At 44.6% G+C, this 12,070-nt stretch overlaps 1 protein-coding gene across 7 annotated transcripts in view; it reads right to left on the reverse strand.

Annotated features, from left to right (window-relative positions):
• The window catches only part of DTNA (dystrobrevin alpha), a 236,085-nt gene that overhangs the window by 72,805 nt on the left and 151,210 nt on the right, over window positions 1-12,070 (reverse strand). For all 7 annotated transcript variants that reach the window (XM_083187440.1, XM_083187439.1, XM_083187438.1 and 4 more), the window contains exons 5-6: window positions 8,835-8,920; window positions 4,690-4,844 (exon numbers count right to left, since the gene is read on the reverse strand). In XM_083187440.1, coding sequence (XP_083043566.1) covers window positions 4,690-4,844; window positions 8,835-8,920 — 241 coding nt within the window. The remainder of the gene's footprint in view (window positions 1-4,689; window positions 4,845-8,834; window positions 8,921-12,070) is intronic.

The following is a 12,070-nucleotide window of genomic DNA, read 5'->3' on the forward strand; positions in this document are numbered from 1 at the left end:
TATTATTTGGAGTATATGTATATAGGCTTTTTTTTACTATTTCACCTTTAATCAAACATTATATGTACACATATTTTTGCTTAGTGCTGTGTGACACTGTCTGCCCTCCACTTTCTTTGACACTTTCTCTTCCTCTCTCCCTCTCTCTGTTCCTTATATGCTTTTATCCTTCTCTCTGACACATTCTCTCCTTACCTGACATTTTCTCTCTCTTCCCCTCCCTGACACTGTCTCTACCTCTCTTTTACTGACACTGTCTCTCCCCTCACTTTGTCTGTCCCTCTCTCTCTCCCTGACACTGTCCCACCCAGTGGCGTAACTATAGTCCCGCAGCCCCCGCGGTGGCGGGGAGGCGCTAGGCAGGTGTGGGCGCCTGGGGGGTCTGCGGGACTATAGTTACCACCTGGTCTCGGCTCCCGACTCCTGCCCTCCCCCTCCTTACCCCATTGCCGCCGGCGCCGCTGCCTCTAACCCGACACGCAGATCTGTGTCGGGTGACGGGCGGTCCCCGGCTCCAGCTGCAGTGCTAATATAATAAGAGACACTCGGAAAATGGCTGCCCCCATAATGCTGTATGGGGGCAGTCATTTTCCGAGTGTCTGTTATTATATTAGCACTGCAGCCGGAGCCGGGGACCGCCCGTCACCCGACACAGATCTGCGTGTCGGGTTAGAGGCAGAAGCGCCGGCGGCAATGGGGACGGGTAAGGAGGGGGTTAATATTTCGGGGGGGGGGGCGGCCGAAATGTCCGGCGGGGGGGGCGCAAAAAAAGTTGTTACGCCTCTGGTCCCACCCCATCTCTCTTTCCATGACACCCACTCTATTCCTCTCTCTCACTCCCCTCGTTCTCTCTTTTGCTCCCTTAAGGGGCATTGAAGCAGGGGGCCCCTTTTAATATTTTGCTATGGGGCCCGTGAAGTTCTAGTTACGCCCTCCTGATAATTAAATGTATATATATTTCTGTGTGTATAAAGTACCTGTGATGCACATTTCTTGTTAAGGCTAATATTCTGAGGACAGGGCTGCGTGGAAATATATATATATATATATATATTAGTTAAGGGCCCCACTGTTCTGCCATGCCCAGGGGCCCCTAATGCTCTTAAGATGGCCCTGGCTTCTGAGCAGAGCCGCATGCACACAGTAGCACTGGCTGGAGCAGGTATTGGCTGCGGCGCAGTCCCCATATACACAATCTCTCCGAATTCATTCCCCGGATCGCCCACATGCTGCGGCATGAAGTAAGGGGTAGGAAAAAGTGAATTATACATATATAGGGTGCGTGGTATGGGAGGGACAATAAATATTTAAGGATTGTACAGTATGTTTATATGTAAGATGTGGCAGATTAACGGCCCCCATACACTATCCAATTTGGGCCCGATTTCATGAGAAATTGGGCCAAATAGCATGTGTCTGATGTCCGATCGGATCAGACCTGGAGATCATTTGTGCTGCACATATGATCTCCATGTTGGACCCCCTTTCCAACAGCAGAAAACGGGGATTCCATTTGAAACATTGCACGTGATATGCCCGTGACTTTTGTGGCTATAATAAGGCATGTGTTCTAATGTGGAATTGGCATTACAGTGTGTGGTATAATGTGCAATGGGATTTATGATGTAATGGGCATTACAGCATTTGGCAAACTATGTAATGGACATTAAGGTGTTTGGTATAATGTGTAATAGGCATTACGGAGTGTGGCATAAAGTTTCATAGGCATTATGGATTGTGACCTAATGTGTAATGGGCATTACGGAGTGTGGCATAATGTGTAATGGGCATTATGATGTAAATTTGTGTCCCTGTTTCTACTGTGTGTATATGGGGGGGGGGGGGGAGACTCATTCTGAAATCCATATAGATAGATAAGTCACCATCTGTTCACTTTGTATTGAAACCCAGTAGGCAGTGATAGACACGCCCAGTAGGTGGTGATAGACATGCTCAGTAGGCGGTGATAGACATGCCCCTCCAATGGTGCACCCCCTAATAAAATGGGCTGTGCACGCCTATGTATAATTGATTTACCTAAATATAATATTCTGCGGTGCCAGAGGAGGAAGCACATCCCATGGTGTTTGCAGCAGATGCCACAGGGGAGTAGGGATGAAAAAAACTCCATCTCTAACTTTAGGTAGAGGATGCCCCGATGTCAATAAGAAGTTATGTCAGGAAAACCTGTGTGTGTGTATCCTTATTTATTTATTAACAGTTTCTTATTTAGCGCACACATATTCCGCAGCGCTTTACAGAGAATAGTTGAACACTCACATCAGTCCCTGCCCCAGTGGAGCTTACAATCTATATTCCCTACCACATGTACACACACACAGACATTCTAGGGTTAATTTTTGTTTGGAGCCAAATAACCTACCAGTATATTTTTGGAATGTGGGAGGAAACCGGAATACCCGGAGGAAACCCACGCAAGTACGGGGAGAATATACAAACTCCGCACTGTCAATGCCTTATTTTTCCCAGCATATAATTTCCATAATTATAATTATAACCATGCCCATAACATTAATATAGTCAGGGATACATAATCATTTTATCCCATAGGCCAGGAAATATTGCATATCAAGTTACACCTTCCAGCATACATGTCATGTTTAGTCTCTAAATGTGTAGAATTACATTAGCTGTCAGATGACAGTTATTAGAATTCTATATCATGTTGCACTCATATGTTATAACAAGTTATAAGTTCACAGTAGAGTAGTCACAGAAAAACCAGCATTAGAGATGAAGTCATTAACATTCCCAAACACCAGTGAACCATACAGGATACAGCAAACAAAGGGGCGTGTCTATAGGCTAGTGATACCAGGTGAATGAAAGGATCAACCCCTCCCCCTAGAAAGTTTCTTGGATAGTGAATGAAACACAAACACTTACTTGCTTTTTGGAACCTTGCCCTGATAAGATGGAATGCAGCACTCCTGGACAAGATGGGCACATGGCTTTGAGTAACGTATATTTGTAGGACTAATCGAATTGTGTACTAGGACCCCGGTTATGGAATATGGATTATGTTAGAGAGTTTAAGAGTAGTTAATAATTCTTAGTTATTTTCGGACAATAACATGTGCTTAGGCCCAGAATATGTTTACGTATGGTTACACAAAGAAAGCTTCTGTCTGTAGTTGAGAGTGACCTGTGTTAATGATGTTTAGCTAGGATCATTGAGATAAGGCATTGTAATAATATATCATACATAGATCTAATGGTTGAAACGTGCTGTGTTATTAGCCTGTAGTTATGAATCGTGAGTGGAGTATATTGTGTATCAGTAGGATCAATGGGATGTTGCCCCTGGACATATGGAGGTATGTATTGTGTTGAAAGTGTGGTGATTGTGATCTGTTCAGAGAGGATGTGTTTGGCTTGGTAGATTGATTTACAACCATGTATTTGGAAGCATGTGTTAGGCTGTGCGGGAGCATGTATGGATTCCAGCATTTGTGCTTAATCAAGTGTGTGTTTGCTCAAAGGGAAGCATGTATTTGAATGAATGTGTAAGTTATATTCAGGATTGTGAATATCGCATGATGCAGGTTACAGGTAATTTGGAGTAAATGTTTGTGGATAGCAATTATTGAAAGTACAGGCAGTTTATGTGTGATTGCCAGGCAGCTGTTTGAGCCTGTAGATTGTTAAGGTTCTTTTGTGTGCCATGTGGAGAAATCTAAGATGGCGGAATGCCATGCGGCAGACCAACATGTGTTCTGGCTAAGATGGCCGACAATTAGTTATTATAAAATGGCGGCTGCCTCATAGCCACGCCCCCCCCCCAGCTCTGTATTCACATTCATATATATATACATCACTGAGATTAGCTTTATTTAAGGATGCTGGAATAATAATCGTCTATAAGTATAATACCTGTATTGTTATATTTATTATCCATGATACAGTTTCATCTGGTTACACTTATAAATAATATTCATTGATTATAAATCTGGACATTCACTTTTTGATTGCGTGCGACATGAATAAATTAGATAGACTTTGCATATATAAATAAATGGACTCCAATAGCACAGTTGGGAATTGAACCCATGACCTCAGTATCCTTGTAACTTCCCCTTTATTGTGAAAGTTAATCGTACTGTAGGTTTTTTCCCTCGCCACAAATTCCATAGATTATAAACAATTTAGTACCATTAAGCATGTCTATGTGGGATATCTTAATAGGGAATATCTGTATAATATGAGGAAATTAAGGAAACAAAGATTTTATGACCGTATACCTGAAAAAAAATGGAGAAATGTAAATGATTACAATTGCATTTAACTGTTCAAGTTTAGATACAGGAGTGTCCTCATACAGCATTTTTTTTTTACTTGGAGCCTGAGGTGGTGCTCCAAACACCCAGTGCAGTGACCTAAATCATGCGTAGGCGGGGTACATACATATGGATGCCAAAGGAGAAGGGCCCCGTTACTCCCCTAAACCCTTTCAGCCAAAAAGCCCAATAAAATAGGGATTGGTGGGTGCTCCTCGCCGAAGCTCAGAGATAACTTCTTCCCTGAACCATTGAAAGGGTTAGGGCATGTGGGTCCTCCACGCCGAAGCTTGGAGTGACCCTCGCTGGGTTTCCCTCCGTCGATGTGAACACATTTATAGACACTGTATTTAAAAAATAATAGATAGTTGTGTGATTTGTTACTTCCTACCTGCTGTGAGAAGCAAGACCTGGCAGATTGTTCTGTGTAGCCAAATGAAGGCCCTTCAAAGACGGCAGTTGGCAGTTTTAGCACCTCTCTCAGAAACAGGTCATACTTCCCATAAACCATGACACCGCTAGAGTCAGAGATCATGGAGAAAATGTCTGGAAGAAGCAGAAAGGCAACTTCAGGTACACAGTCTTGTTTATGCTATGTGTATAATATGATGAGAATGTTGTTTAAAAGGTAACAATTGACAATTTGACAAATACCAGAAAAATATAAACAAATTACAGCAGACGTGTCAAACTTGTGGACCATGAGCTACCTGAGGGCCCTAAAGCATTCTTTTGTGGCCCCGAATTTACTATTGTAAAACAATTTGAATGTGGCCTGCTGGGAAACTGGGTGAGCTGCTGCCGCTGGTGAAGCCAAGTGAGTTACATTCTGCACATGAGCAGAAGCCAGTCTAAATGTAGATGGGGAAATGTTCATGGGGGGGGGGCTGCCTTTGCAGTTCTAATGCGTCAAACATCTGCCCATTGTGGCATCCCGCCTTCACAGGATGAGGAGAAACAATAACACAATGTCCGCAATATCAGTGTATGCCCGGTAGGACTACTTTTGCAGGAGGATTCAGCTGGAAGAGGAGCAGACAGCTGTCTAAAGTTGGCCATACACTACGGCAACTTCTCCCCTTAGGGAAAAGGAATGCACGTGATATATTGCATGTGGTCCTTTTGCGATCCCAGCCAAGCCTGTTTGACTCAGAAGTGATCAAAGAGATTGCTTGTGAAGCCGGTGTGACTCGAAGGCGCAAGTAGGGGACCGCACACCATCAGGGCTGACCTCTAAGGGAGTTCCCCACCTGATTGGATGTCACCATCTCCATAGAGATGACGACATCCAATCAGGGCTGAGCTCAGCCAATGGCAGCAATCCGAATTTGCACAAAAGTTCTCGCTGCCCCATAGAGATTCAAGCTATTTTGTGCTAAGTCAGGCTGATTTCAGCCAGATAATGGTGCGAGTTTGGATGCTGTTGCTGGTATTGAGACCTTGTGGCAATGGCACATTACATCCTTCCCAAACAATAGGATTAACCTCTTAGACAATGGATAATACTCTGCCCATCACAGACTGATATCAATACTTTGACTCTCCATCTTAAGTGCTAAAACACCCTGGGGTAAATTTATTAAGTGACAGATGTGTTTGGGTTTTCAAACCTCTGCATGTCGCCAAAAGATTGAAGTAGTAAACTACCAAATTTACAATTAAGTGGTTTTGATAACCACTATTGATGACCATCTATAATACAGTGGCTTTTGTGGGATTTTCCCCAGGGGTTATGACCACAACTGCTGCATCTTTCTGAAGAAGAGTTCACTCATTAGGGGGCATATGTAATAGGGTCTGTGTTCACCAGAGGTGCGGGATGCCAGCCAAACTCTGACAGTTTCTTAAAGCGGCAATCATTTAAAAGGCAAAACCATGCATTATAAATGACTGCTGCTTTTAAAAAAAGTCATAGGCCCCACCCGTATGTTCTGAATAAGGAATCAGATACTGTAACATCTTTATCTAGTGCAGTGGTTCCCAACCTGGGGTAATAGTACGCTTGTGGGTACATTGCAGACAAGTTGGGCATACTTGAAAATAATATTGGTAATGGCGGAAGAAGTAGTTCCCGAAAGTGGACCACAGCGGTTCTGTTTGCATCATCATCCACTTCTTGCCCAACCAGCAATCCACTGGGAGCTACCCGCGCTGCCCTCAGACATCAGAGATCATCTGCCCCACACTGGCACAGGTGGAGGAAGCAGTGGCAATAATGCTACAGCCATTAAGGGGAACCATGGAGAAAGTACAGTATGCAGCCAGACACAAAGAGAGACGATTCCTGACCGCACACTACTTCTCCACTACTCTTTAATATAAGCACACACATAAAGACACACATACAGATGGAGCAGGTCTCATCCTGCCAGGGGGCTAGCGCGTCACGTGGAAATGGAGCTCCCCCCGGGTTCCCATCGCCGTCCCGACCCCTCCCTAACCCTGCCTGTCTCCCTGAAGCGGAGACAGGCAGTATGCCTCTGCCCCGCCACCGAAGGATTGGGAGTTCAGTGTAGTGTGGGCACCGAGCAAAGATGACAGGGGCTACATCTGTACCTCTCACTTCCACTCCACTCGTAAGTACTGTGAATATTTCATATTGAGAGCAGAGGGTACTCCTTAATTAAAACACTAATCAAGGGGTACAGGAGAGAGAAAAGGTTGGGAACCACTGATCTAGTGTTAGGAATACTATTTTACTAGCATATTACAGGGAATGTTAAAAAGGATAGTATTGTTAAATAGTGTTTTTAGGACAGGGGAATCATTTATTATGTTATGGTTACATAAATTGTGCCCACAACATAAAACAATAATTGCTTCGGTACTCTCTACCTAGCACGGCGCCCATCGTGGTCATCGCGGGCATTGAATGCACTAAAAAATCGGGTGCGACGCGACCGACGCGATGCCCGCGATTTCCCATAGGGAACAATGTTAAATTTCTCAATTGACCCGATTTTACTGTTCAATGCCTCAATTGACACGATTTTTCCATAGGAAACAATGTTAAATGGCCCACAGAGGCCAAATACCCACCCTGAAGTGTGAAATGGCCCCCACAATTGTTAACGCCACCCCACGATCAACGTGAACCCGAAGCGTGGCGAGCGCAGCGAGCCCGCGAGGTACGCGTCCTACGACCTTTTCATACCCCCACTATCCACGTCGGCGTGGAGTTGAGAATAAAATAGTGTGGCGAGCGCAGCGAGCCACCGAGCCCGAAGCGTGGTGAACCCCGCGAGGGGACGCGGATACCTGTGAAGCCCGCGAAGGGACGCGTTTACCGGTGAAGGTATCCGCGTCCGCTCGCCACGCTTCGGGCTCGGTGGCTCGCTACGCTCGCCACACTATTCTATTCTCAACTCCACGCCGACGTGGATAGTGGGGGTATGAAAAGGTCGTAGGACGCGTACCGCCGCCGCTCGCCACGCTTCGGGTTGACGTTGATCGTGGGGTGGCGTTACCAATTGTGGGGGCCATTTCACACTTCAGGGTGGGTATTTGGGCCATTTAACATTGTTTCCTATGGAAAATCGTGTCAATTGAGGCATTGAACAGTAAAATCGGGTCAATTGAGAAATTTAACATTGTTCCCTATGGGAAATCGCGGGCATCGCGTCGGTCGCGTCGCACCCGATTTTTAGTGCATTCAATGGCCGCGATTTTTTTACCTGTGATGCCCACAATCAAAATCGTGGGCGCCGTGCTAGGTAAAGAGTACCATTGCTTCTTCTATCAACAGCTCTGAGCTACTGTATATAGCCGATTACAACCACCTCATTTTTTTGGTCATTTGGAAGTGGTTTCTAAAGTGGACACATATTAAAACTGGATTCATACAGATGTGTCCACATAAATCTAGCCTCCTTGCATGTTAAACAGCCCTTGTAGTCCTGCTATACCCCGGCATAACTCAGTAGTGCCAAGCATCTTTTTTTTTGTGAGTTTTTACCTTTAAAATGTGATGTATATATCCATTGCTACGTGCATAAGACACATAAGTGATCTGCCCGTCCCCGTCCAACTCAGGCAGCTTTACAAATGCATCTTATTTGCATTGGTATGCATATATAACGAACAAGCACGCCTATATTCTGTGTGGGGGAATATAGGCATGCTGCATATCATTTTAATCAACGTCTTATATGCATAAGTGCAAGTAAGACAATACAATACCTGCAAAAAAAAGCCGCCAGACATTAGCCGAGTTTACCGGGAACTACAGGTTACCTCACACATCTCCTGCTGCATGGCGTAGAGTCTAGATGTATGAGGACACATCGGCATACTTATAAACAGAGTGATGGGGACTTGAGGTTCTAGTGTAAAATGTGGTGTCTACTATTTTGTTATCAGATGTTAAATCTGCAGGATGTAATCCCGTCGGCAAACTGCAGTAAAACTGCCTGATATACATCTCTATATCATTTTTAATGCAGGACAAACAAAGACACATAATTTGAGTCTTCTGTGAGCTCCCTGTCGCTCATGGCCGGTGTCCTTTAAGCCAGAAAAATCTATTTTTAGACTTACATCTCAATTTGTCCATGATTTTTCCTCCACATAGCGTTGCCAAAGCCATTTTGACGGCGAAGACTGTGATCTTACCGTGTCCTTCCCTGTAGAGTATAAATCAATGTAAAATTGAATACCACGGTGAAAATGCCACATTCACAGAAAATAGCAAAATGATTTGCCAACTATGTGTGAGAAAATGCTCCGTAGTGCTGAAATCCAGTACAGACCATTTATTACACTGCTAGGAAAAACAATCTGTAATCCGCTTGTGACTGTGAGATATTGGCCATGGAGCCACAGCTAAGCCAGGCACAGCATTTACGTGGAAGTACTGTACACATTTCATTTGACAAGCTCTCTCTTACTAAATGGGTACCGAGGGAATAGGGCACAGAATAATCCTGAAGGCTCAGAGAGGACTGTGTTGCCAGAGGCTAACAGGAATAGGTCAGCTGGATTAGGCAACCTTATATATGTAGGCTTGTTAGCTAATATTACTGAATAAATTGGAATGAGCTTGTAGCAAATAAATGCCTATAGAACATACTCATTACCATTGGCAACATACATGCTTAGAAGGAGCAGGGCTTATGTGTGGTCACACTAGTTCGGGTTTCAATGAATTCACAATGAGGCATGTCAGTAGCAGTATAGGGCATGAAGCAAACAGGGGACTAGGTAAAGATCTAGTTGTAATACAGAGGAGAGAAAGATTCACTGCCCTTCTTGTAGTCTGCGGGCAATTGCTGAGAAGATAAGTGACCCGTAATGATGGGCAAGCCCTTCAGCAGACAAAACTGATAGGAAAGGAACAATATGTCATTGTGATTTTAATCTGCCAAAATTACAGGGGTACCGGGGGAATGCCCAGGTGGGAAGACATACTGAGTAACCACCTTTTCCTCTAGGGCAGTGGTTACCAACCCTGGTCCTCAAGTTCCCCCAACAGTGCACGTTTTCCAGGTCACTGGGCAGGTGCACTCATTATTCAGGCACATTTGAAAAGATCCACAGGTGGAGCTAATTATAGCACCTGTGATTCTGTGTGGAGACCTGCAAAACATGCACTGTTGAGGGTACTTGAGGACCAGGGTTGGGAACCGCTGCTCTAGGGTTTAGGTTCCAGACTCTGCACTTTAATTATACATTCTCACTCTGTTAGTGGGTCTGTTACCTAGTGAAGAAGGACCACCGATAATTATTGGTGCTCGGTTTGCTCCTATAGAAATTACACCAAAATGAATCACCCTGACAATCAAATTGTCTCCGGATGGCTATGGGCTTTAACATAATAAACACAGTTCCTGACAGTGATTGGAAGGACATTAGCCCTTATTCAGATCTGATAGCAGTACAAATTCCTTCTTAGCTGGACAAAACCATATGCACTGCAGGTGGGGCAGATGTAACATGTGCAGAGAAAGCTAGATTTGTGGGAGTAATACCCCTTTCACACAGAAAATGAAATACCCGGGTGAAGCAGTTCCACCCGGGAATTTCATTAAATACACGGGTCCTTTTTCTGTGTGAAAGGGCACACCCGTGTCGTAAATCCCGTGTCTCCGACCCGGGAATTGACCAGGGTCGAGGACACGGGATTTATGACCCGTGTTGACCCTTTCACACAGAAGAAATAACCGTGTTATTCAGCAAATTACCGGGTAGAAATTTTCAACCCGGTAATTTCTTCTTCTGTGTGAAGGGGGGTTTGAAATGCCGTGTATTTGCCGGGATTTTCAGACTTTTCTATCTGAAAGGGGTATTATTTTGTTTCTGTGCAGGGTAAATACTGGCTGCATTATTTTTACACTGCAATTAATACCCCTTTCAGACAGAAAAATCCCAAAAACCCAGGTATTTCCTGGATACAAAAACCCGGGTACAACTAGGCAGCAAGGAGCTGACCCCCTTTCACACAGGAGCAAAAACCCGGGTATTTCCCATGTCGACCCCTTTCACACAGAAGCCGGATTTTTCCTGCAAAACTCTATGTGTCATAAGAAAAGGACAGTTTTAAAGGCACACAAAGATGAGATCATGAAAAGTGGGAGGTGTCTGCTCACTGCATTGCATTAAACATGGCTGACAAGTTGCAGAACCTGGAGGTCATGAGTGCTCTGTGTGTTTTGCTGATTTCTTCCTACCCTCTGACATTGAGCAGCTCACGGATCTCCTCATCTTTCCAATGCGCCATGGCCATTTAGTGCTGCGCTGCACGCCACTGCCACGCCCGCTCAGCTAATCAGGGAAGCTGAAAAGATCATCTAATCGTGCAGCGCCATGCATCACAGCCAATCAGCATGATTTTTCAATAGTCGGGAGAAAAACACGGGTCGGACCCTTTCACACAGCCGCAAACACGTGTCTGACATGGGAAAAACCCAGGTAAATACCTGGGTCAAAGTCCTGGAACTTTAGACCCGTGTTGACCCTTTCACACAGAAGAAAAACCCGGGTCGACACGGAAAGAGCAGGGAAATTCCCAGGTCTTTTTTTCTGTCTGAAAGGGGTATTAGATTTCCGTTTCAACACGCCCCACCCAAATGTAACTGTTTTTGCACATTGCACATCTGCCCCACCTGCAGTGCACATGGTTTTGCCCATTTTGAGAACATATTTGAACTGCGATCGGATCTGAATAAGGGCCATTGTACCTTACTATGTGTTATGTACATACTGCACAAATTCATGCTAATCTTGCATTCATTCCTCTTGAATGTCCTGTCATTTTTACTTTAGTTGCTTTGCAGTTTGACATTTGATCCTGTTTATCTTTGTACAATGCTATATACATCCTTGCTGTGCTGTCTGTGGCAATGTAATATTGCGGCCTCCTATACATAAATGATAATTATAAAACTTGCTGCAATCCATTATACAGGATGTACACACAACACTTGCATAGTCCATTCAATCTCATTGCATGCAGGGTTTCCTCTGATCTTGTACACAGAACACAAAGGGCAGCAGAGCTTGAAGAAAGAAATTGTAGGTTTTCCAACTGACAATATTCCGCAGCTGTCAGCCCTCAATCCACCATGACAACCAGTGTAAAAAAATATTTTTTACATTAATTAATTCAACTAAAGTCTCGTAAGTAAAGCCTCGTGTCAGTCACATAAGAACATCATTGCCAAGGAATTGCTGCGAGGGTCCCGGAAATCGGGTAGACCTCCCAGCCCCCCGGAAAGGTAGGCAAGCCTCTTGCAATCAGGGCAGCCTCCCGCTACACCCTGCCTCACTGAACTGCC

Source organism: Crinia signifera, chromosome 5 (assembly GCF_055691185.1).
Source record: "Crinia signifera chromosome 5, ASM5569118v1, whole genome shotgun sequence".
NCBI classification, from domain to species: Eukaryota; Metazoa; Chordata; class Amphibia; order Anura; family Myobatrachidae; genus Crinia; species Crinia signifera.